Source organism: Oppia nitens, unplaced genomic scaffold (assembly GCF_028296485.1).
Source record: "Oppia nitens isolate AA-2021 unplaced genomic scaffold, nextdenovo-longstitch-racon4-pilon3 scaffold1_pilon_pilon_pilon, whole genome shotgun sequence".
NCBI lineage: Eukaryota > Metazoa > Arthropoda > Arachnida > Sarcoptiformes > Oppiidae > Oppia > Oppia nitens.
Window position 1 is genome coordinate 6,341,807 of NW_026533199.1, and position 27,487 is coordinate 6,369,293.

A 27,487-nucleotide genomic window follows, 5' to 3' on the forward strand; every position below is an offset into this window, starting at 1 on the left:
AATTGATATAAAAGCTTAGTTAAATAAATATTTTTATTATATTATCCAATAATTATTATAAAATCAACATATTTTTAAATACAAATAAACGCATACATACATACATACATACATACATACATACATACATACATACATACATACATACATACATACATACATACATACATACATACATACATACATACATACATACATACATACATACATACATACATACATACATACATACATACATACATACATACATACATACATACATACATACATACATACATACATACATACATACATACATACATACATACATACATACATACATACATACATACATACATACATACATACATACATACATACATACATACATACATACATACATACATACATACATACATACATACATACATACATACATACATACATACATACATACATACATACATACATACATACATACATACATACATACATACATACATACATACATACATACATACATACATACATACATACATACATACATACATACATACATACATACATACATACATACATACATACATACATACATACATACATACATACATACATACATACATACATACATACATACATACATACATACATACATACATACATACATACATACATACATACATACATACATACATACATACATAATGAATTTAAATATGTATAAGCTAGTAATAATACTAATAAAACCAATAATGTTTTCAATTAAAATTTAATAAATCTTTAATATAATATGCATTTTAATACAACACAGTATTTGCAATGTTGCAATTTACAAATTTTAAAATTAATTGTAAATATTTTATTATTTAACTTAACATTTGCTTGTAATTACTAAATTAATATTGTTACACTAATGATAATTATTTAATGATTACATAAATATAACAAATTATGACATTATACAACCAACTAATTTTTTAAATAAATATTTTGTACATAATTTGTATATACCTAATTATAATAATACATGCAATAACTTAAATTTATATATATATTATATATTTACAAAAATAATTTATTTTTATGTAAAATATTTTGGCATAAATATATTTTAATATTTAAAATTCACAAAGTTGAACTTAATTTCAAATTTAAATAATTTTATAAAGTTAAACAATTAGTTACATAATTAAGTAATTAAATTAAATAAGTAGAAAGGCGAAAAAATTTTCAAAAAAATACTAAATAATATTTTAATGATTAAATAATCATTTATTTAAATCTTAGGTGCGTTAAGATCTTTTTTATTATAACATATGCCATATGATATTAAAAAGTGTATAAATTTTATATTTAATGTGAAAAAATGTAAATTTTTGGATGGCTTTATAACTTAATATTAGTGACGGATTATTTCAATTTGAAGTAAATTTATTATATTATTTGGTTTTAAAAATTTGGTGCAAAAATTCAGTCAAAATAGTTTATAATATTTAAATTGTTATTATTGATAAAAATAATGATATAAACTGAAAGATCATTAACTTTAAAGATATTTATAAAATATGAAAATTCAGTAAAGATTCGGTTGAAAATCACATTTAATTTTAAGGAATAGTATTATTGACTCAAACGACTAGTAAATCAAACAAAAATTTAATTTAATATAATATCGATTAATTAATTTCTCAATTATTAAAACTAACAAATAACTTATAACTAACAGTAACTTCAAATATATTTTTAAATATTTTACTAAATAACAAGCAATAGGCAACATACAGTGTATTATTACTATATATCATATAGATTAAAAATAGTAAATCTAAATTATAAATAATATTATAGGTAAGTTTAATTTTAAAATACTTTTAAAATAATTTATAAAAAAGTTTAATTGCAAAATATTCAAAATAACTCTTGCAATATATTCAAGTTATTTTTTAAATTTGTGTTTCATTTATTTATTTTCGATAATTTATTGTGTGTTGTAATAGTGGGTAAATCTAGTTTTAATTTTAACTCTAGTAAACTATTGTTATAATAACTATTACAATAACTCAGTTGCCGATTACTTGTTTGGATAAATATTATTATGAAATTAAATGTTATATACATTACTGTATATCATAATTGAGTTATGTTTGATAGTTGTTTTAATTGAGTTGCACTTGTATTTGTATTGCAAGTTTGCAATACAGATATTGGAGTCTAAAATACTGTATATTCATATTAATATAGTGTATATAAATGTCAAAAAACTTATATTAATCTCAATAATAAACTTAAATATTTTCAAAAATAAAATAAATTAGATAAACAATTATTGAAAATATTAGATAAGTTAAAAAAATATCTCACAAATATTGTAGCGTCAAATCAATTGTCATATCAGTCATAACATAACTTAAGAAATTTGTCACAAATATCTATACGACAGACCCATTATTATCATCTTTAAGATTTTTGGTAAATTTCTTATTAATTTTTGAATCTGAAAAAGATGTGGGAACAGCTGGTCTGGGATGTAAGAGACGACCCTGAGTTGTCCACAAACCCTGAGTTGCGTGTAGTGTGCGTTTCATCTTCTGATTTAATGATGATTCCCGACGTTCACTGTTATCATCATTATTACGACAATTCATTATTTTACTCGGATGAAACCATAAATAATAAACAACCTTTAAAACATAATTAATTACCGGTAATAATATTTGAATCAATTTATATAATACTAATAATTACCATAAATGCGATTCCGAGTGTAAAAGATATTAGAAATGCAGGAAAACCTAAAGGTTTATAAATTTCACTTTCAGGACAATTAAAATACCAAAGAGTTAATATTATAATATTTTCACAAAACATAAACAAATAATATAAAATATATCGTCGACGAGTTGGTGTATCCACGGGATTAAAATAACAAAATATGAATATAAATGCAAGAATAGCATTATATCCCAATTCTTCGATACGATTCTTACAAAATGATGTTCGCATCGATACAATCCATAAAAACATAAGAAACCAATGAATACTACAAACTATACTTATATAGAATCGGAATTGACTGGCAAATAGTGATAGTGTTACCACTCGAGAGGCAACCATAAAGAATCGCCAAATAAATTGAATGGCGAGTCCCTAAAAAAAGACAAATAACTCTTTAAAACATTTTTCCAATTACCGGTAAATTAATTTTATTAAAACATACCGTCCATTTCATATTGGCCTTATCAGGCAATGATAAACGCAATGCACGATGATATGAAACCAATGACCACGAAACTGATACCAGTGATGCTAAACATGAAGTTATTGATATTGTGACTAATTTCCAATAAAACAAATACCAAAAAATAACATTTTATTAATATTTCATAAATATATATATAGTTATGATGTCTTATACATACTAATCCAGAAAAGATAATACCAAGTATTAAAATTCTTGATAAGAATATAAAGTTGAAGAACTAGTTGTGGCGCCGCTTCCATAAAACACTCGAAGAGCCTCAACATTGTTGCGTCAGTGTCTTCGTAAACCATGTATTGGAAGTACTTTTTCTTCGCTTCCTTTGAATTGGACGCCTGTCTGAACTTCAGTCCGTACATCAATGAATCAAAATAGCGTAAAATTGGTCCCAATTGAAGCAACAAAAATATAACTCTCAGAATCCATTGAAAAGGAGTTATCTTTGGTGATCCCTCTTCTCTTGAGTCCACGACATACCATCGCAATGATATTCCCGTCATTACAAGTGTAGGTAATATGACAAACGTTAGGGTCAGATAGAAATACCTGAGTGTTGTATAAACTATTTTATTACAATAACATACAGTATATTATTGACTAAAACAAAGACAAACCAATTATTATCAGTGATATAATAATATGCGGCAACAGCTATATCAGTGCCGATATCCAACAGAAAGCTGCCGATGGAGAACAAGATGGCCACCGCATCCAATATTGTGAATGTCATGTGTTCGGGAAGTGCGTCCACCCGGTCCTCATCCGTGTCATCGGTATATGTTATCATATGATGTGAGATCAGTGACGGTCGCGAAGTGGCGCTATAGACGTGAGACTTCTGGCGACTCAATGTTCGGCTATACGTCCGGTTAAGACCACAGGTCTCGAGTGGCGTCTCTTCTTCTCTTATCTGGTCTTGAGATTGAGTACCTCTTGTATTAACAATAAGAGATACTTCATTAATATTGTTAATATCATCGTTTGAATTGTTGGCCATTGTCTTATCGCAAATATAAGTCGATAATCAATTTAAAACTTTAATTTATATTATTATAAACTATTCATTAAAATTAATTCACTTTTAATAAACATTTCATTTCCTCAATAATTAACATTTATTTAATTGATTATTAAATTTATTAAATGAATAAAATTGAAATAAAAATATTTTTATGAAACAAATGAAAACATTTAATAAAAAAGAAATGAAATACTAATAATTCAATTGATATATAATATTAGTTAATAAATAAAATTAAATTAAAAATTATGATAAACTTGTAATTTATTTTAAATCAATTCATAATTATATATCAAATAATAAGTCAATTATCAAAAAGTAATGTTTAGTTAAATGTATTAATAATATAACAAAACAATTGTTGGTTTGTTTTGGAGGACACTCTCTATACTACTGTATAGGACAGCATATTATTGTTCAGTAAAACTAGTGTTGTATCAACAATGTCGACACCCAAACATGTATTGACAGCTTCTTTACTTTATATAATTAGTGTAAACACTAGTATTTATAAATTTATTCACACAATCATTGAAATAGTTGTGACAAAAGTTTAATATAAAATACAATTTAATCATATTTTACGTTAAAATTGAAATATAATTAACAAAACATTAGTTATTAATAATAATTACAATTATTATTCAATGTTTCAATTTATAATTAAATATAATGTTATAGATTAATCATACAATTGACTAATGCATGCATTGCTAAGCATTTTGGCTAAAAAGTAATGATTTAATAAATAAAAACTATTTTTCATTTAATTATTGTATTGATATTATCATCTAATTAGACGATAAATATTTGTGTCAATCAGTTAATCATTTTAATGTTTTTTTAATATATAAATTAATAGCTAATAATGTATAAATTTATATGTTTTCTACAATACAATACAATAAACCATAATTTATGAAACATTTAAATGATTACACAATTATTTTTGTTGATTGACGTCATGTAATACAGACAGCACTTACTTGACTACACGTGCTTTCAATGGTATTAAACACACGTGTGGTATGTATTGACAAATCAATGACTTATTTGTTGTCATTTAAGACAATTTGTTAAAAATATCAATTAATTTACGATTTATTAAGTGATCAATAGATTCATTGATGTCTTAATAATAAAGTTTTAGCCAAAATATGGGGAGATTTCAGGCGTTTAACGCAACGAAAAGTTTGTGTCAAATGGACACAAACCATGAGTTGATAACACAGTTAAGACATTTTCTGACACTAAAGAGTTGGTCACCCGATAATCGACAACACATTTTGGACATTGTGTCAGATTTGATACTCATACGTGAAGTGCGACCAAAATTGGTGTCACTGTTTGCCGCCGTTTTAAATGATTTACTCTTTAGATGTCTAAAGAAGACTCAATTAAGACGTGATCTGTTTGTTGCTGTCAGTGAACTAATTGGTTATTACTCTTATGCCACACATTTTGCTTATCAATGTTTTCAAACCTCACTGTTTAATCCGATTGTTTTGTTGGACAATACAACTGAAGATAATGAAGTTCTTGATATTATCATCGCATGTCTTAGTTATGTTCACTTCAATCCCGTCTGGTTTAGGGACGCATTTGATTGGAGTTTTATATTGCAATTGACATCACATGCAAACCAAGACATTAGATATATTTCAATACAATGTTATGTCATTTTGTTTGGTTTAAATGGCACTCAATTTGATGAGTTGTTCGCTAAAGAGTTTACTGAAGAAGATTTGATTCAACTAAGACTTAAATATTTATATTTATTTTCAATGCGAATGCCATTAACTCAACTAAAAGATGTTTTATATTATGAGATAAGTAATGATAAATTTTGTGGTGATTTTGAGCATTATTTCGATGAAAAGGATTTCACTGATGATGTCGTGTGCGTTGAAGGGATTTTAATTAATAAATTAAAAAGTTGTCAATTAATTGATGGAAATAGTGATAGTTATGATAATTTCAATGATAATAATGTAATATTACTGTCGACCACTCGAAACAATATAAGAAACATTGCATTAGGTATTGCTTATGAAAAACCCATTCTCATTGAAGGACCGGTAGGTTCAGGAAAGACATTACTTATTGAATACATTGCTTCTCTTACGGGAAGACGAAAAGCACCTCAACTAACAAAAATTCAAATGGGAGACCAAATTGACGCCAAAATGCTGATCGGATCCTATATTTGTACCGACATTCCCGGAGAGTTCGTTTGGAAGGCCGGACCACTAACTCAGGCCATGAAATACGGTCATTGGATTGTTTTAGAAGACATAGACTGTGCTCCTTCTGATGTCATATCAATGCTGACATCTGTATTAGAATCCAATTCTTTGTCATCACTTCCCGGTTGTGAAAATCAATTAAATAGAGTTCACAACGAATTTTGCATATTCTTTACCAGACGTCTGATAAGCTCTCAAAACAGTGATATAAAACATTCAGAGTTTGCCATTAAATTTGGTGTTCATAATAGTGTCAATAAATTGTGTTTTAAAGTGACACTCAATTTGATGGACAGAACGGAATTGTCATCACTTATATCAAAGAAGTGGTCAAATTTGGATAAAATAATTGACAGAATTTTAGATATTTATTATTATCTTCAAACTGAAAGTCAAAATAATAGTCTTAAAAGACAAATATCATTAAGAGATTTAATGAAATGGTGTCAAAGGATTTCCAAGAATTTTAAACTAAACTCCGATAAGTCGGCGATAACGGCATTATTGGATGCAAACGATTGTTTTCTTCAATCACATTCTAGTCCATCGATACGGATAACCAAATCGCAAGTCATTGGTTCTCATTTGAATATAACTGAAAGTCAAAGTGAATACCTGTGCGCTAAACGTAAACCTGAATTAATTGTAAACAAAAATATGTTTAAAATTGGAAGAATTGATTTCAAATTAAATTATAATAAAATTAATTTGAATGAAGATTACAAGCATTTGCCAACATTTGCTTTGACTCATCAGTCGCTATCACTTTTGGAGCGCATATCTGTTGCCATTGATAATAGAGAACCAGTTCTGTTGTGCGGCGAAACAGGAACTGGAAAGACATCATGTGTTCAATATTTGGCCAAAAGATTAAATAAATCATTGACTGTCATCAATATGAACCAACAAAGTGATAGTTCAGATCTTTTAGGTGGATATAAACCTATTGAACTGAATGTAATGATTAGTCCAATAAAAGATGAATATTTGTATTTGTTTGAAAATACTTTTGAAAAGGAGAAAAATTTAACATTTTTGACAAAATTTGAACGATTATATAAATCTGAAGAGTGGTCGACACTATTTAAAATTATACTTCGGGTTTATGAAAATGCTTTAACCAAATGTAAAGATCAATCACTTCTTGAACGATGGAAAGTATTAGGCGAACGAATTACTCGATTGCAGACAAATAGATGCAAACAAAAGGGTTGTTTGGCTTTTAGTTTTATTGAAGGAAGTCTTGTAAAGGCAATGAAAAATGGTGACTGGATTTTATTGGATGAAATCAATTTGGCTGAATCTGAAACACTGCAGTGTTTGTCTGCTATATTGGACACTGAAAAGGGTTCAGTTGTTCTTCTAGATAAAGCCGATGGTATAGCAGCCCAACGAAACCCAGAGTTCCGTTTGTTTGCGTGTATGAATCCGGCCACAGATGTCGGCAAAAAGGAGTTACCTCTTGGCATAAGAAATCGTTTTACTGAGTTTTTTGTCGACGAACTCGAAGATAAACCTGATTTGAGAATTCTCATCCATTCATATATTGGGAAATATGTTTCACCGAATTTGATCGAAACAATTCTCAACTTTTATTTGCAAATGAAAAGCGATTCAAAGACCATTTTGACGGACAGTAATGGATTGCGACCGCACTATAGTTTAAGGTTTGTTTTTTTGTTGATAACTTATGGACAGTAATAACAATTTTTTGATATATTTTATAATAAATAATAGGACTCTTTGTCGGGCACTAAGTGTCTCGGCTTCAAATCCGTGTACAATTGTCTTGAGATCACTTTATGAAGCAATTTGTTTATCATTTCTCACTCGATTGGATCACAACTCGCATATTAAAGTTGAAAATGATATTAAGTTAGCTTTATTTGGTGCCAAAGATACACAAAAGATATTGAAAGCTAAAATTCAAGCGCCAAAGTTGTCGGAGAAATATCAATGCATTGAAGGGTTTTATATTCTTAAGGGACCTAAAGAATTAAAAATGAATGATTCATATATTTTAACGGAAACTGTTAAAAGAAATCTTCAGATGATTTGCAGAATAGTATCAATTGGTAAAACTTTTCCAATTCTGTTGGAGGGCGAGACCTCAGTCGGAAAAACAAGTTTAATTGAATGGTTGGCCGCCGTCACCGGAAATGTGTGCGTCCGCGTCAATAATCACGAACACACAGATCTTCAGGTAATGATATTAGTATAACATTATTAATATATTGATACTAATATAACTAATTTTTATAGGAATATGTGGGCAGTTATTGTGTGGATGCAAATGGAAAGCTTGTATTCAGAGAAGGAGTTTTGGCTGAAGCCATGAGAAATGGTTATTGGATTATATTAGACGAACTTAATTTAGCGCCGACTGATGTATTGGAAGCTCTTAACAGAGTTTTAGATGATAATAGAGAGCTATTTATTCCCGAAACACAACAACTAATTAAAGCCAATTCCAGATTTTTATTGTTTGCCACCCAAAACCCCGCCGGTCATTATGGCGGACGTAAAGTGTTGTCCCGTGCTTTTCGTAATCGTTTTGTTGAATTACATTTTAATGAAATTCCTAACGAAGAACTTGAGATTATTCTTCATAAAAGATGTGCTCTTCCTATGTCTTATGCTAAGAGAATGGTTGGAGTTTTGCACGATTTACAAATAAGGCGACGAGAAAGTGGTGTTTTTGCCGGAAAACAAGGATTTATTACGTTAAGAGATCTCTTTCGTTGGGGTGAAAGATATAGAAGATTTGCAAATGAACTGAACAAAGAAATAACATTTTATGATTATGACTTACATCTTGTCAAAGATGGTTATATGTTACTCGCCGGTAGGGTTCGTAAACCTGAAGAGCTATCACTCGTGCAATCTGTTCTCGAAACGAGATTTAAACGAAAATTGGATACAAATACTTTGTTTAATTCGACTTCATTTCTCGGCGATTATAATATTGATGATGAATACAAACATATTGTATGGACCAAGTCTTTTAAACGATTGGCCATTCTATTGTCCGAAGCTATCAAATACAATGAACCGGTTTTATTAGTTGGAGAAACTGGATGTGGAAAGACATCAATTTGTCAACTGTTTGCAGGACTCAGTAATCGAAAATTACATTCCGTTAGTTGTCATATGAATACCGAAAGCGCAGATTTTTTAGGAAGTCTCAGACCTGTTCGCGAACATATAGATGAAGACAGTGAAGAAAATAGTAAATTATTTGAATGGGTTGACGGACCACTTGTTGATGCAATGAAAAATGGCGACTACTTTATGGTTGACGAGATATCTCTTGCAGATGACTCAGTTTTGGAGCGTCTAAACTCTGTCTTAGAAACAGAAAGAACTCTTGTTTTAGCGGAAAACAACAACACCTTTGATAGTGATATATCAATTCCAGTGATCAAAGCTAAGCCATCGTTTAGATATATGGCAACTATGAATCCGGGCGGCGATTACGGTAAGAAAGAGCTCTCGCCTGCGCTTAGGAATAGATTTACAGAGATCTGGTGTCCATCTTATGATAATATTGAAGACATCAAAGATATAATTGATCATAATTTAAGTGATACTTTAGATGAGTTTAAGAATATTGTCTGTCAATCTATTTGTCAATTTATTTCTTGGTTTAATATAAACATAAAAAATTCAAAGCAATTAATATTAAGCATTAGAGATGTCTTAAGTTGGGTTGAATTCATAAATGTTAGCATTCAGTCATCAAATGTAATATCTCTGTCCATTAGCGATGCATTTATGAACGGAGCACTTCTTGTTTTTGTTGACGCCATTGGATGTGCCGGATATACATTCAATACAAACATCAAGAGTTCAATTGAAATTCGCACTGAATGTCAACAATATCTTAATAATTTGTGTCAAAATATTATTGTCAATCAAACAACAACTGATAAGATGGATATTAACTTAGATAACAGCAAATATTTTACTATTAAACCATTTTGTATACATAAAGGACCGCATATTCATACGATTATTGATAATCAATACTATTGGGACAGTCCTACAGTTAGAAATAATGCTTTAAGTGTATTAAGAGCAATGCAATTACCGAAACCCATACTTCTTGAAGGTATGCCTGGAGTAGGAAAGACTACTTTAGTACAGGCATTGGCTAAAGCAAGTGGACATCGATTGATTCGTATTAATCTATCGGAACAAACAGATATTAGTGATCTTTTTGGTGCTGATCTTCCTATCGAAGGTGACAACTCTGCCGGAAAATTTGCGTTCAGAGACGGACCACTACTTCAGGCACTTAAGAGCGATTGGACATGGATTGTGTTGGATGAACTTAATTTGGCCCAACAATCAGTTCTTGAGGGTCTAAATGCTTGTTTTGATCACAGAAATGAAATATTTATTCCCGAATTGAATAAGACATTTAAGATAAGCAAAACAATGACCCGTATATTTGCCACTCAAAACCCACATTCAGAAGGTGGTGCTCGAAAGGGTTTACCCCGATCTTTACTAAACCGTTTCACTAATGTATATATGCATAATTTGGACACCGATGACTATGTCTTAATACTTACAAACACTTTTCCAAAAGTTCCGATAACTGTTATTAAACAAATGGTATCTTTTAATGATGAAGTTATTAATGAAATTGTGAAATCTAATAAATTTGGCCAAAAGGGCAGTCCCTGGGAATTCAATCTAAGAGAATTGATCCGATGGTTACAATTGACTACACATAAAGTATCGGACTTTAATTATGTTGAACCCGAAAATTTTGTGAAATTGTTATATATCGATAAAATGAGGACAATTGAAGATAAAATAAAAATGAGTGAAATCGTCGAAAAGCATTTTAATAATTTTAAATTAAAAACAATTAATTTTGTTGTCACTGATAATTATTTACAAATCGGACATTCGTTTATAAAACGGCGACGAAATCTGAACAATGAATTAACAAATTTTATTGTTTTTGATTCACAAAAGCAATATTTGGAGTCATTAATGAAATGTCTTGAAATGAATTGGATGTCAATATTAATMGGCGACTCAGGTGTTGGCAAAACAAGTGTTGTCAAACTTTTGGCTGATCTAACGGGACATAAACTTAGAATCTTTTCAATGAATCCAGAAATGGATACAATGGATCTTTTGGGAGGATTTGAACAAAAGGATTTCTCTCATCAATTAAAAGATATCGAAGAATCGATTTATTCTATATTTTGTCAAACTTTTTATAACAATTCACCACAAAAGCAAAAAACAAAGCAAATTCTTGAATTGTGGTTTAAATTACAAACATTACACTTAAGTGATCTATCGATTAATGACATGTTATTAGAAAAGCTTCAAATTTTTGATGAAATTCTAGACATTATTAAAGAAATGAATGTTTTGGATAATACAATAACAACTAATTTGAAACAACAAGTGATTTCAATTAAGACAAGTAGTTATAATGACTCAATTAGTGGTACATTTGAATGGCGCGACTCGATTGTGGTCAGAGCTGTAACTTCTGGAGGATGGCTTCTTATAGATAACGCAAATCTTTGTAGTGCTTCCGTATTGGACAGACTAAACAGTTTACTTGAGCCAAATGGTGAACTTATTATTACAGAAAAGGGATCAATTGATGGTCAATTGACAACAATTAAACCACATCCTGACTTTCGACTAATTTTGACAATGGATTCATTAAATGGTGAACTCTCACGAGCGATGAGAAACAGAGGAATTGAGATATTTATGTTTCCCATTAATGATAAACAAGATTTTATAAAACAATTGAATGGTTTGTTTGAAAGTGATAGTGATTTATACCAAATTGTTGTCAAATGTTACGAACAATTTAATAACAATGAAAACGACAAAATTAGTTTATTTTCATTGACTGAATGTGTCAAAAGTTTGATTTATAATTTACAAAACGGTTTTAGACCTGAATTATGTCTAAAAGAGTTTTGTTTAAAAATCAGTAAACATTGTGTTTGTGTCGACGATATTGAACTTTTTGTTAATAATATTATGTCCATCAATATAACGAATAATTTAAGACGAAAAACATTGTCATTAAATAATTATAAATACGATTCATTGACATCATATGCTGTCGACGATTTAGTTGTCGTTTCTGATATATCCAAACTAAGGCGACAATCGATTGATAGGAATTACTTAATCGAGAAATTCTCCACAACTTTGAGAATCTATTTAGAAAAGAGTTGTTTCAAAGATTTCAATATTCGTTGCCATTTATTAAACCAATACTCTAGTGATTATTATTATACAAATGACACACAATTAATGTCAACTATTGGTAGCAAAATAGAAGAATTGATCCCAAAAACGAATATATTTAACAATTTCTCTGAAATTGAAATTGATTTGAGACATAATACTGATGTCTGGAAATATTTATCGCATTTAATGAATTTCAGTGATTGTATTGAATTAATTGAGAATAATATAAATCGATTTATGATTAATATGTTTTGCCATCAATTAAAATGCCAACAAATGTTTATAAAGACCACAAATGGTGACCAAATGATGACATTCATGCAAATGGTTTCTCAACTAATTAATGATAAATCTTTTCGAAGTCCGCATTCAAAACTTTTTATTGCTATTTATAGTGTAATTAATAATATTGAGAATCAATTGATTACAAAAGCGCGTGAATTGTGTCCAACCAATGATGACTTTATACTATTACGTGATATTCTTCTTTGGATTAATCAATTACTGACTATTTGTTATCAGAAGTATCCAAAAGCTGATGTCTTAAGCAAATTTGTGTCTCAAGAATTTATCACATTATGGATTCTCTGCAATGATAAGTCTTTATCAATATTGCAAACATTTTTAGATATAGATTTAGGAGATACTATATCTAACGTTAACAATCTATTAAACATCGATGGCATGGAATCAATGAAAACTAAATACAATTTATCTCTTTTAATGAATAATAATTGTTTTATTATGAGATCACAAGACTCTGCAATATATTTTGAATCTTTCGTTGGTTTATGTGATGATATCTTTCGCATCAAACATTTGTGTCATTTAAATTCATGTAAAGACATTATTTTATTGATGTATCACAGCATTTGTGATTTGATTAGTGATACTTATAATAGAGTTAATGTCAAAAAAGATTTAAAAATTATTAAACAAATGATAACTAATTTGTCAAAAGATAAGAAAGAAGACGAAGAAGAAAGTTTTGAATACAAAGACGCTATTAATAGACGAAAGTCAGTGACAAACAAACAATTAGAACCGTTATATCTTTTATCGATATTTTACGCGGAAATGATTTATTTCAACAAAATATTAAACAATTTTAGTGATCAATACTTGAAACTATTTGAATCCAAATTTGTAACATTAAATCCATTTCATATGACATGTTTGACTTTAAGCAACAAAAGCGATAATATCTCAACAGATTTAATACTTTATCATTTCATTGACTTAAACCAAAATTTGACGATTAGTAATGTCTTAAATCTTTTTTCTATTGATTTGACAAATAAAACAATTAAATCATTTGAAACTAATATATTTAATGAACGACTATTACAACTGACGTCTGAATGTTTGCCATTTATATCATTGACATCGAGTTATTTGTTATCAAACAAACATAACTCAATTGGTTTATTAAGTGAAAAGTTATATCAATACCAGCGCTTAAAACAATTTTTGACATTGAATTTTGAAACTATTAATGAATTTCAAACAAAATCACTGACTAAACAACATTTTATTTTTATAAAGACCTGGTTTTCACAATTAATTCAAAACGTGAACACAAGTTCTCCCGTCAAGAAAAACAGTTTAAGTGCCAAAATCAACGACACTAATGAACTTTTCAATTATATCTCTTTATTGATCTATGAATGCAAAGACTCATTTGATGAAAGTGTTGCCATGATTTACATCGGATACACAACCACTCAGTTATTGTGTCCAACGTATCCAATTGATCCAATTGTGCGAATCAATTGTAAACTTAATCACTATATAATAGATCTGAAGTTAATCAATGCTGAAATTGAAGTGAGAAATGCTTTTTTGCTTATTAAGTCAAGTCATACATCAATTGACTCTTCAGATCACATATTAATGCAACAATTGATTGAACGGAAGAAACTTTTGGAGAAAAAGATTGCAAAGTTTGAGTCAAGTCTTCCGTTTCGGTCAACTTCTTGTGACTACCAAAAGCTAAAAGCAGATTGTATTCAATTTATTGATACTGTAATTAATAAGAAAGCATTAGATAATTGTTTAAAGAAGTCAATTACAGTATTTAGAGAATCAAATGGTAATAAATCAGTGATAAATATTCAGCAAATGATGGATGAGTTAATGAATCTTCAGTTGACAATTACATCATTCATCCGTCGCATTCAAATTTCTTATCCATTATATCAAGACTTAGTTAATGTATTTCTTATTGGTGTCTCTTTCATACAAAAAGGACTAAAAGATCTAACATTTTATTTTCAAAATAAAAATTTAGTGATTAATGAATTGAAATTTAGTCAAATGACTGATTTTAAAACGTGTATTCAAATTGTGGGCAATTTTTGTAATACAAAATCGCCCGCATTTATAGCAAAATATTTGTGTTCAGTCGATAATATAAATAATTTCAAACGATTATTAAGTTTTGCAAAATTGGATTTTGACTCAAATATCTCGAAACTTTTGATATCAGCATTAATTGAAATTCAAAATGAAATGTCTATAAACTATAATAACTCTCATATATTACTTTCTTTACGTATTTTTGATATTTTTGTCAAATGTTGGCAAAAAATGAAAGAAGAAGAAGAGATAAAGAAATCAGAAGAAGAAACACTTTTTGAGTATCGAATGAAGACTGAATGTACTGAAGAAATGGTTGAAGAGGAAAGAGATAAACAAGAAATAGAAATACTATTTCCCACTTATTATGAACAATATGTGGATGTCATCGATCAATACGACAGCAATGAAGACATTAAAGTAGATTTAAATGAATACAAAACAGATAAAGATATTACATGTGATATAATAAGGAGTCACTTGAATATCGTTGAATTGTATAACACAAGTGACAAAAAAGTGATTAACTTTCGTGAGCCTTATATTATAAGACATTCAGTGGTCTCTCAAATAATTAAACGATTGGGAGTTTTCTTTGATATATCAGTTGATAGTGAGCTTATTGGCGGACATTTAATTGCTTGCAATGAAATAATTAATGACATTAATAGTGTTGATTTCATCGATTCATTTAATATATACCACAACTCATCGATTCAAGAAACAAGTGTTTGCTTAAAAATTTTGGAAACAATGGAAACAAAAATTATGATTGAATTGTTGCCTCAGTTTGAAAATCATCCGATTTTATTGAAAATTCTTAAAGTGATTCACAGAATATTTGAATTTAACTCAAGAGAACCGCTTATTAAATTTGCCACCGGATTAGAGGTATTACTTGAGGTATCACAAGATTGGCAATTAATGGCTCATAAAGGTATCAGTTTAACTGATAATCTTAACGAAGTGACACAATTATTGATCAGTTGGCGAAAACTGGAGCTCAAGTGTTGGTCTGAATGCTTGAATTCAGTTGACATCGATATTGAAAAGAAACTAATGATTAACTTTTGGTTTCATTTATACATAACTATAACATCTTTATTGGAGAGCAATAAAAATGATTTCTATGAAAACGAAATTAAAGAATTTATTGCTTCAATACAAAAATTTATTGAAAATTCAAAATTAGGTGAATTCAAGATTAGACTTAACCTTTTGAGAGCATTTATATATCACATTCAATCTGTTAACAAAAAAAGTTTTGATAATTATTTGTTTATTTCTCTCAAAAATTTATATGAATTTTATCGACAATTTAATACAAATATTGAAAATGCTTTGATTAATGTGAGAAAACCCATTGAAAAAGAAGTGAAAGAGTTTGTAAAGATTACCAAATGGAGTGATAATAACTTTTGGTCGCTTAAGAGTACTGTCGATAAATCACACAAACAGTTGTATAAATATATTAAGAAATACAGATCACAATTGATTCAACCCATTCACCAATTTCTTGTCATTCAAAACACTGATAGTGTAAATGAATCGTCAAATTGGAAATTAGTTTTGAATTATAAAAATACGTTTGACATTCATAACACAATTGAAGATAAAAATCTACAAATGTTTTGTGATTATAATTTACTTCAAAAAAGTCCATCACTTCTCATTAAAAGCAAACGTTTGTCTAAAAAGATTTTTAAAAATACTTCAAATATTGTTAAGAAAATCAATTGTATTGAAGAGTTTTCTTCTGATATTATAAATACAGTAAAGGAGTTGAGTTGTCTTCAGGTAACTGAAGATATTAAAGATAAAACAAAGTGGAAAAAGAGTGTTAATCACATCCAAAACAGGAAACGTCGCGCTTTGAGTGAACTGTTTAAAAGTTTAACTCATTTTGGACTTTCTTATAGAAAAGGTTTGGTCATTGAAAGTAATATAGACYWCAATGAGATGATTATGACTACCAATTGTCTCAATAACAACATTCATCAAAGTTTTCAATTATCAATTGATATGATAAACGATATAACTTCTTGTGATAAATATTTTTATAAAAGTTTGGCCCGTTTTACGACACTTCGTGTATCACTAGAAAGTCCTAACAAACAGTTATCCATTGGAAGTATTGACAGAATCAAAGGATTTTCAGCACAATTAATGAACCAAATAATAGATACAAGAAATTCATTGTCAAAATTTATAAATGTATTTAAAAGTTTTAAATTATATCAACAAAATCTGAATGTATTTACCGGAGACAATGCATTAACACAAATAATATCAAAGTCAGAGATAAACGGATTTATAAATTCAGCTGAAAATATAATAATTAAAATAATTGCATATATTTATCGTTCAATTGATTTGATAAACTCTTTGAGTGTAGTCACTGAAGAACCAGTTTTATTGCTCTCATCTCAACATAGATTTCACATTTCAGATCAAAATGTTAATGAATTGAATTATTCACTAAATTTCTATATTTCAAAGTTTAACGAAATTATAAGTAAATTTAAATCTTTGGAAATTAATGGTAAGAATGGACTGAATTCTCTCAAAGATTTATATGATTTAAAAGAGATTTACAACACTTTAATGACTTTAATGGATGAATTGAAAACCTGTTATTCAAACGAAATATTTTGTTATTTAAGTTTAGATTTAAAATTTGAAACACTTTTCAATGAAACTAATGAATTAATATTAAATTTTGAATCAAAATCTCAAAATTATTTGTCAACTAATTTTGAAGCAAAAGTTGATAATATATGCGCTGAACAATCAATAGTTTATATTAAAACAATATTATTATCAATTGAAAAGATTTTCAAATCATTTAATGAATTAAAAGATGAGACGAATGAAGATTTATTAGAGAATTCATTTCAATCTTTTGATTTGAAAAATATTTCAAAGAGTTTAAAGATTGTCAATAATTTGAAATTATTTGAAAAACTGATTGATTTGATGAATACTGTTTGTCAGCCAATTGAAGACTCTTTGTCTTTGATGTCGTTTCTTGAATTTAGAACTCAAATATTGAAAACTATTTATCCATTTTTGGAAATTTATACAAATTTATTGCAATATTTTGTGATTTTATCGATTTCTTCATTGAGAACATCAAACAAACTTCTTTACGTACTTTTATCACTGTTTTGTGAGTTAATTCAAAACGGATTTTGTTTACCACAAGAACTGAACGAAGAAAGTGAAAGCAATGAAAAGGGAACGGAGTTTAAGAACATTGAAAACGCAGGTCTTGGAGAAGGAGAGGGAACTAAGGATGTGAGCGATAAAATTGAAAGCGAAGATCAACTCGAAGATACTTTTAAAGAAGGTCTTGAAAAAGGAAATAAAGATGAAGAGGAAGACAATGATATTGAAGAAGAAGATAATGGACTTGAAATGGAAAATGATTTTGAGGGACAAATGTTTAGTCCATCTAAAGGAGATAAAGAAGATGATGACAATGATTCTGAAGGAAGTAATGAAGACGAAAACTTAGAGAATCAAATGGATGACGTCGATGACAATTCTGAAGTTTTAGATGAAAAAATTTGGGGATCAGATGAAGAGGACTTAGATTCCGATCAACAGGAAGATGACGATGAAACGGGATTTGCCGGAAAAGATTCAATTGATAGCAAAGTTGTATCAAAGGATGAAAACAAAGATTTAAAGAAAGAAAATGAAATAAATGAAAATGAAAGAGAAAATGATGAAGATTTGGATATTAATGAAAATGAATTGCAAAACGATGAATACGAAGACGAAACTATTGATCCATACAAAGAGGTCGAACCTAAAGTAGATAAATCACAACAAGATTTACCTGAAAATATGCAATTAGATGATAATGACGAAGAAAATGATAAGAATTCCGAACAAAATGACGAAATTTCAGTTTCTAACGAAAGTTTTAACGATTCTGAGTCTAATGAACAAGATTTGGATGATCTAAATGAAGAAGATTTTAATAACATTGAAGAAAATGAAACGAATGATAACAACTGTAATGATAAAACAGATGAAATTGATGACAAAGAATCAGAAGACAATGAAACAAAAGAATCAGAAGACAAGCAATCGATATCTAATCCAAATAAAGAAGAAAGGAATACCAATAATGAAATCTTTGGATTAGACAATAATGACAAGTCATTAGAAAATGATATGAATTCAAAACAAGAATCAGATATTTGTAACGAACAAAATTCGGATCAAACAGACACTCATAATGTCATCGAAAATGACAAACAACACGGACTCAGCCAATCATTAGTCGGCGATAACTCGACTCAATCACAATCACAACAAATTCAAACTTCTGATTCTTTTGAGGACAAAGAGTCAAATGAAGAAAAGTTTCAACAAAACAACAAAATGGATAAAACTCGACGAACTTTGACCGATGATTACAATAAAAGTGCTAAACGACAGAAAGTGTTAGAAAATAACAGTCAATTTGATGAAATTGAAGAAATAAATTGCCAAAAAAATGAATCAGAAAATCAAATGATTAATTCACAACTTTATCAACACATCGATGACAAGACAAAAGCTAATAATCAAGTTATGGACATCGCAAGCAATGAAGAGAAAATTATTCAAAAAGAAGACATTGAAAATGATGGTAAAGAGGATAATAAACAAATTGATGTAAACAAACCCGAAGAGATGGATATTGAGGAAACTGAAGTTGAAATGATTGATAAACTAAAACCAATTGATGTCAAACCAGAAGTAACTAATAATAAATTAAATGATAAAAACAAAGATAAGAATAGCAATACAAGCGAAGAAATAATGGATACCGACGGACAAGTTGTACCCACTTTAACCGTCCAAAGAGGAAATGAGTCTACATTTTGCACTCCAATGAATGTCATGATTACTGAAGAATTAAATGAGATTTTAATTGAGAATTGTTTTCATGAGTTATCCTTCAAAGGGACTAACAATTTGGACATAAATACAGTGATAGATATGTGGAAGGAATGTGAGGCCAAAGTGTCTCCATTGGTATATGAATTGTGCGATCGCTTACAACTGGTTTTAGAGCCGACAAAAATGGCGAAACTTAGAGGAGATTACAGAACTGGTAAACGTCTTAATATGCGGAAAGTGATCGCATATATTGCAAGCGATTTTAGAAAAGATAAGATTTGGTTGCGAAGAACTAAAGCCAGTAAACGTGAGTTTCAGATTGTTATTGCCATCGATGACTCTTCCAGTATGTCCGACAATAAGTCAAAACAAATGGCTTTTGAGTCATTGGCTCTTTTGGGCAAATCTTTGACATTACTAGAAGCGGGAGAACTGGCTATTGTTAGCTTTGGACAAACCGTCAATTTGTTGCATCATTTCAATCAAACATTTAACGAGAATACAGGAGTAAACCTTTTAACTCAAGTAAGTTATAATATATTAAATAATAATTTATTAATTTTATATTAATATAAATATTGTTTATTTAAAATTTAGTTGACTTTTGAACAAAAGGAGACACGAATTGGGGATCTTTTAGAGGCTGTAATTCAATTGATGTCAAACTCTAGAAACAGAATGAGTTCAGCGAAGGTAGACATCTCTCAATTGCTTGTTATAGTTTCCGATGGAAGAGGTATTTATAGTGAAGGAGAACAAAGAGTTAAACAAGTGATCCGAAGAATGAAAGAATTGGGAGTATTTGTAGTGTTTGTTGTCATCGATAATCCTCTGAATAAAGATTCAATTCTTGACATACGAGTACCCATTTTCAGTACTACCGGTTCCGTCAAAATTGAGTCATATATGGAAAGATTTCCCTTTCCTTTCTATATATTATTACGTGATATCAATGGTTTGCCTATTGTTATGGGAGAAGCTTTAAGACAATGGTTTGAGTTGATTACAAGTGGACAGACATAAAGTACTTCATTAATTGATTTATTAATTATTTATAATTAGATAAAATATATTTTCAATAATTAAAATACATTAACATTTGTTTAGAATAAACAAAATTTTAAATAAAAACTGTAAATAAAAACGTTTTCAATAAGAAAAAAATTCATGATTTAAAATTTAATGATAACTATTTTTTAAAGTATTCAAAATTGTTGCCTAAAAAACAACTATTTTTAACTTTTTTTTGTTGATTTCTTGGTTTTGGGTGTCTCGACCTCTAACTGAGACCAGGCCTCGTCATTCCAGCCATCAGTCCAATCGATTCCACTTTTACTTATAGTAGACTTCTTATTAATCTTGACTTCACTGCTGGCAAAGTCTAAAACTTTTTCCTCTTTACTAATTCGTGAGTTCGAACCGTTTGAACTACTTTTCGGTCGACTTTGTTTCTGTGGTGACGACTCTTTCAATAGATTTGAAGATTCAGTATTTCGTGGCTCTCTATTAACCGAATGTATTGGCGTCGATGAGGCCGACGATGACGTGGAACTAAATAAATCTTCGGAATGATAACTACCAGTATTTTGATAACTATTTTCATAACTGTTTTCAGCGTTTGGATCCGTATATTGTGATCGTTGAGAAAAAAGAGATGACATTTCACTCCAACCACGTTTACCCATATCTGCAAACTAATCAAATCATAAATCAATCAATTTTTTAGTGACTCTTCAGTTTAACAAACCTTTGAACTCAAGACAGAGACTTGTGTTTGTAAATCATTAACTAAAGTCCCGTCTTTAACCTATTATTGTCACAAYAAATACAATACACAAACACAAAAAACTGAAAACTACTAAAAAACAAAATAGTGATAACAATGGATCAATTGAATACCTTATCATTAACACTACCACCCATTTCAGTGGCTTTTTGCGAAGCAATTGATCCAAACTTAACAGCCTTTTAAAATAATAATCGTGCAAATAATAAAACAATATAAACGAAATAATAATAAAATAATAATAATAATAAACAAAATCAAATAGAGTTAAAACCGTTAAATCTTACATTTTCTGACGCTTTTGAGGCCAGTTTTGTAGCATTTGTTGCCAACATAGACCAACCCTTAATAATAATCAATTTTTTAGTGATTAAAAATTAGACAATAAATACTTAAATTACTGATGAAAGTGAAGAAAATGCATTTAATCCGTATTCCGATTGACTTCTCGGAGGGTTTGCATTATATCCAAATCCAGAATACTTTCCTCCTTGACTCGGAGGTAAATCACTGTCACAAAGATTTTCATTTATAAAATGTATTCAAATAAATTAAATACAAGTCATACTCGGGTCGACTCATATTTTCATTTTGTTTTCGGGCAAAAAAATCCTCTTTTTGTCGATCAACTTCTTGCGCATCATAACTACGATAATGTATTACATTTACATATAATTTAATGATCATATAAATCCAATTTCCATTATTTAAAAATGTTAAAAAACTAAACAAATGTTAATACCTTTGATAACTAGATTGAGACCATTCATCATCCCATCCGGTGTTATTTGATTTCATTTCTGAAACCATCGATGAGTTTTTGCTATTGACTGAAGATTTTGGAATTATGCGTGAAGTGTAATCTTTGGCTGAAGAAGTGTCAATTGACCACTTCTTTCCCTGTGCTTCGGTCACAATCTAATCAAATGTTAATTCATTAATAAATGTTATTTTGAAATATTTGTCTATACTTTGTCTCTATAGAGAGCGGCCGCTCGTGTGTTGTATTTCTCGGTTAGTGGTAGTGATGGGTCCCAATCGGACTGCGAAGAGAAAAACTCTTTAGCTTTTCGATTGCCACCGATTTTCATCTTCTGAAGCTCAATGTCTTTCCACTTATCCATTGTTACCGATCGGACAAAACTGTCAAATTGGTCAGTAATAAGTTAATACTTGTGTTGCTATTAACAGATACTATGAAATCACCTCAAATGAACTCCAAGACCTCGATGTTTGCCGGAACAGTCCAGACATATCCATATGCCATACGAGACACTAACCCACTGAGGATTACATGCGTTGCACTCAAAACAGTACTAATTATGAGATAATTCAAGACATTTAGTGGTCATTCAAGCAAAACATATGATATAAGAAAAAGATAAAAATTTACATTATTTTCATCGTTAGGTCTCAACTCTTGTAATATTCTTCTGGTTCTCGGACTCGCCATTTGTCTTCAGTTGTGATCTTAACTGAAATATAATTAAATGATTGAAAATTCAGTGAAAATGTGTGTCAAATATGTGGCAAATGTTTGTTAAACTCATTCATACATAGAGTCTAACAAACACTCAGTCAATAACTCAATGCATTAAACGTCATATGCGTTGACGTCAGCGACAAGTGATCACTGATTGAATGCTTTACTGTTAAAACACATTTCGGGAGACAAACACCACATCCAACACATCCAACACATCCAACACATCCATCACTTTATTATAGATATGATAAACAATACTAACTCTTCAATTATGACATTAATTATCAAATAATTTATATATTATTTGTAATATTTATAAGTTATATTATATAATAATTTATTTGTAAATAAATGAACATTTGATAGAAAATGCAATCAAACAGCTGTTAATGTGATTGAAATTAATAACAAATATTGATATTATATAAGACTTGTTGCCATATATTGTCATCAAATGGAGAACAAGTCATCTAAACCTTTGGTTTATATGACACGTAAAGAGTGTTTTAGTTCAGCTCATCGTCTGAATAATAGATCAATTGATGACAAAACCAATTGTCAGATATTTGGCAAATGTAATGCAATTCATGGACATAACTATACTATTGAAGTGACTGTCAAAGGTGTGGTCGATGTCACCACTGGTATGGTATTAGATATGACTGTCATTAAAGATATTATATCGGAAACGGTGTTGAAATCATTAGATCATAAATTTATTGACGAAGACGTGCCTTATTTTAGAGACAACCAAATAGTGAGTACATCTGAAAACATATCGATTTATATTTGGAAAGTTATCGCCGAAAGATTGCCAACAAATGTTACATTGGATTCAATTAAATTGTTTGAAACCGACAAAAATATTGTTATTTTTCGCGGACAGTTTGCCTAAACATTCAATAATTTTATGTTAAATATCTGATAAAATATAATCAATTCAAAAATATACTGTAGGATACATATAATTTACTAATGTATGAAAAGCTATTTTTAAGTTTACTTTGTTTATATAATATATTTAATAGAAAACTGATAAAAAAATTATTTGAAAAAACTAGTTAAAGATAGCTAAGAAATAGCAAAAGTTATGACAACACATTTGATTTGAATGTACGCTTGAATTTTGGTTGCTATGGATTTTAATTTAATTTTACTTACAAAACATATCATATCATATATAATATATTTTTTGTTGTAATAAAATATATTAAGTAAAATGTCATCAATTTTAAGAACCAAATGCTTAATCATTGGTGAATCAACTGTTGGAAAGACATCGATAACCAAATTACTAACCAATACTGTGTCAGACATTTCCAATGGTTATCGTATGACACGAGGTATTGAAGTATCGGTTAAAAAGTTTAGGACACAAAACAATGAGTCAGAAGTCGAGCTTTTTCTATACGATTGCTCCGGAAAACAGTTTTATCAACCAATTTATGAGACAATACTATCACACAATATATCAACAATTGTGGCCGTCTTTGATGTAACTAATGAACAAACACTCAACTCATTGCATCAATGGTTAACCAATACTCTGAAGACAATTTCAAAAGATAGTGTCATTGGAGTCATATTAGGAAATAAAATAGATTTAGAAGAAAGAGTTATTGTTAGCAAAGATGAGGCACATCTGTTGGCAAAGAAGTTCAAAATGAGATATTTTGAAACCAGTGCTAAACATAACATTGGTATCGATGATGCCTTCAATTATATTGTCAATACTTTCTATGATCCAAATAATAAAAATACTATTATTAAAGATATTTAATATTTTATTTCTTATAATTTTAATATATTATAATTTTATTAATCAAAAACAATTTATTTCTGTACTTAATTAACGTTTAATGATTAAATTATATAATTATTAAATTAAATGTTTTAATTGTGTGTTTTGAAAAATATAATAAAAATAATTATACAAATACAAAATTATTTATAAAAATAATTATCATTTCTTTTATAAATTAATTTTCTAATTATTATCCTAATTAATACTCGTTTTTATATGTTATTGCATATAAGATACAGTATTTATTAAATAGAGTACACTATATAATAAATACATTAATAATAATAATAATAATATCAGAACATGTTATTAATATTTGCAATGATATTCATTAATAATGCTAACTTAATAAATTAGAACATATATAATCTAAATAATAAAATTACCCGTATAATTTATAAGACATTAAATATTTTTAATTTACATGATATTACAAACAATACTACCATTTTTAATGGCATATTCATTAGCCCGTATTTTCATGGCTTCAATATAAACATTTCGGTTAAAATTTCCAGCATTTAATCGGTTGATGACATCTCTTCCAGGTTTGAGTTGAACATCAAATAAAGCTATGACTGGTTTATGATCTGATGAAACCATTGAAGGCACCCAATCATACAAAAGTGAACTAATATGAGACTCTCTTTTAGAGCGATAGAGAATCCTATCAGTAAATGATGGAACTCTTTGGCTGAAGAGGTCGTAGTCATCACTTCCTAACTTGAATTTATAAGTCGGAGGAAACTTAGGCGCCGACGGCTCACTAAAACCTTTAAAAGCTAATCCTCTTTGTATAACATTTATCAATTGATCCGATTCTTTAAAATAATTGACCGATACGTTTGACAAATTTATTGGTTTATTAATAATTTTCATTATTTCTTGAGTTGATATCTCTAATCTGAAGTTGAGATCTCCAAACCAAAAAACTGTGTCAAATCTTGCCGTCACATCATTACTGATATACCGAGGATTTAAAGGCTGAAGATTTTTTGGTAAATCAAGAGATTTGCAAATTTTTAGATATTCTTCAATTCTGTCTTTAATTTTAGTTTGATGTGCCGTTAAGTGAGAGTTAATGAAGAGAAAAGAAGTACCAAAAAGTGCAAATGAAATACCGATTGCTCCCTTTGTTTTGACCAAATTTGTAGCCGAAGGACGGGTATTGAAGAAAGAATCTTCAGGTATCGTACAAAACCAAATCAGATCTCTTCTGATAAATATTAACAAATGAAGAACACCTAATGTTGACGAATGAAACAATACATGACTGGCACCGACTGTGGCCTGTATTTGGATTTGAAACTCATTTATCTGACGTTTATCCGGACCTTCTTGTATACCAATGGCATATAAATCGGGAACAAATGTTACGGATTCAGGAAGTAATAGATTTTTAATATCTTTTGGACCACTTTTTGAACTCATATTCCACGAAACAACAAATACTCTGCAAACAAATTACAGTAAATTATAATTATACTATACTTTAATTATATAATTTATATTTATATTTATAAATTAAATAATTAATACTTGATTTTTGAATTTGGAAAATATCTCAATAACTCTTCTCTACCAAAAAGTGAATCCTTAAATTAAAAAAGTATTTAATTTATTAAATATTATTATAATTAACATACTGTTGAGCCAACACTTCCAATCAAATAATTTTGATTTCTCGCCTCATCGACGGTAATGGGATGTAAGATACTAGCGCTTGATGTGGTTGTGACCATTGATGAAGATGATGATGAATATCCACTATTGGCACTGTTTTTCTCTATTGTTATATCACTACCATTACCTCTTAAAGAGTCTAAACTTGAACTAATTTTATTATTATCTTTATTTTTACCATTCATTTTATTAACAAATGATATATTATTAAATAATAATATTTTTATGACATAAAAATCATTGTTATTTTAGCAATTTTTTCTTTAAAAAACGATTTAAATTATTCATAATTAATAGAATATTATTACAATAATTAAAATAATGTTTATTTAAACTTTATATATTAAATAATAATTAGATATTTTGTATTCTTTATATTATATATTAATTTAAATTTGTAAAGTAATAATAATAGCAAACTTGTTTTATAAGAGGATAGTTAACTGATACTGAATTAGCCTTAATATTGACAGTTACGACAATTTTGTTACTAAAATAACAATTCTCTATATTTATTGATTGTTTTCATTTTTCCTAAGCAACCGATTCTACATTAAAATTATTAACTATTGTTAACAAGAATTATGTTTTTGTTGTTAATTTTATATAAGTTATTGTATTCATCGCTATAATTTTTTGTAATGTATAAGAAATAGATAATAGTAAAAACCATAATTTTTCATTTATTTAATTAAATTAATGAAATAGATAAATAACATT

The 27,487-nt window shown here is 28.7% G+C and overlaps 6 protein-coding genes across 6 annotated transcripts; 3 read left to right on the forward strand and 3 right to left on the reverse strand.

The window, feature by feature from the left end:
- Positions 1 to 2,315: 2,315 nt before the first annotated feature.
- LOC128951679 (XK-related protein 4-like) lies at positions 2,316 to 4,251 on the reverse strand. Its single transcript, XM_054296928.1, has 5 exons — positions 3,853 to 4,251; positions 3,399 to 3,784; positions 3,197 to 3,312; positions 2,725 to 3,126; positions 2,316 to 2,660 (listed from the first exon to the last, which is right to left on the reverse strand). The coding sequence occupies exons 1-5, from the start codon at positions 4,233 to 4,235 to the stop codon at positions 2,409 to 2,411; spliced, it is 1,539 nt and encodes a 512-aa protein (XP_054152903.1). The 5' UTR covers positions 4,236 to 4,251; the 3' UTR covers positions 2,316 to 2,408.
- A 926-nt stretch (positions 4,252 to 5,177) lies between these two features.
- Positions 5,178 to 21,033, forward strand: LOC128966415 (midasin-like). The gene is made up of 5 exons (XM_054313265.1): positions 5,178 to 8,172; positions 8,243 to 8,708; positions 8,768 to 17,403; positions 17,626 to 20,533; positions 20,606 to 21,033. The coding sequence occupies exons 1-5, from the start codon at positions 5,417 to 5,419 to the stop codon at positions 21,029 to 21,031; spliced, it is 15,192 nt and encodes a 5,063-aa protein (XP_054169240.1). The 5' UTR covers positions 5,178 to 5,416; the 3' UTR covers positions 21,032 to 21,033.
- A 158-nt stretch (positions 21,034 to 21,191) lies between these two features.
- LOC128951672 (ADP-ribosylation factor GTPase-activating protein 1-like) lies at positions 21,192 to 23,431 on the reverse strand. The gene is made up of 11 exons (XM_054296919.1): positions 23,351 to 23,431; positions 23,188 to 23,269; positions 23,001 to 23,110; positions 22,766 to 22,937; positions 22,537 to 22,712; positions 22,363 to 22,440; positions 22,196 to 22,304; positions 22,082 to 22,138; positions 21,908 to 21,973; positions 21,756 to 21,815; positions 21,192 to 21,702 (listed from the first exon to the last, which is right to left on the reverse strand). The coding sequence occupies exons 2-11, from the start codon at positions 23,245 to 23,247 to the stop codon at positions 21,244 to 21,246; spliced, it is 1,347 nt and encodes a 448-aa protein (XP_054152894.1). The 5' UTR covers positions 23,248 to 23,269; positions 23,351 to 23,431; the 3' UTR covers positions 21,192 to 21,243.
- A 303-nt stretch (positions 23,432 to 23,734) lies between these two features.
- On the forward strand, positions 23,735 to 24,175 carry LOC128966416 (6-pyruvoyl tetrahydrobiopterin synthase-like). Its single transcript, XM_054313266.1, has one exon. The coding sequence runs from the start codon at positions 23,735 to 23,737 to the stop codon at positions 24,173 to 24,175; it is 441 nt and encodes a 146-aa protein (XP_054169241.1).
- A 324-nt stretch (positions 24,176 to 24,499) lies between these two features.
- Positions 24,500 to 25,337, forward strand: LOC128966418 (intraflagellar transport protein 27 homolog). The gene is made up of 2 exons (XM_054313267.1): positions 24,500 to 24,980; positions 25,318 to 25,337. Exons 1-2 carry the CDS (start codon positions 24,500 to 24,502, stop codon positions 25,335 to 25,337), a joined length of 501 nt encoding a protein of 166 aa, XP_054169242.1.
- A 167-nt stretch (positions 25,338 to 25,504) lies between these two features.
- On the reverse strand, positions 25,505 to 26,826 carry LOC128966419 (inositol polyphosphate 5-phosphatase E-like). Its single transcript, XM_054313268.1, has 3 exons — positions 26,731 to 26,826; positions 26,624 to 26,679; positions 25,505 to 26,537 (listed from the first exon to the last, which is right to left on the reverse strand). The coding sequence occupies exons 1-3, from the start codon at positions 26,824 to 26,826 to the stop codon at positions 25,505 to 25,507; spliced, it is 1,185 nt and encodes a 394-aa protein (XP_054169243.1).
- Between the last annotated feature and the right edge of the window lie 661 nt (positions 26,827 to 27,487).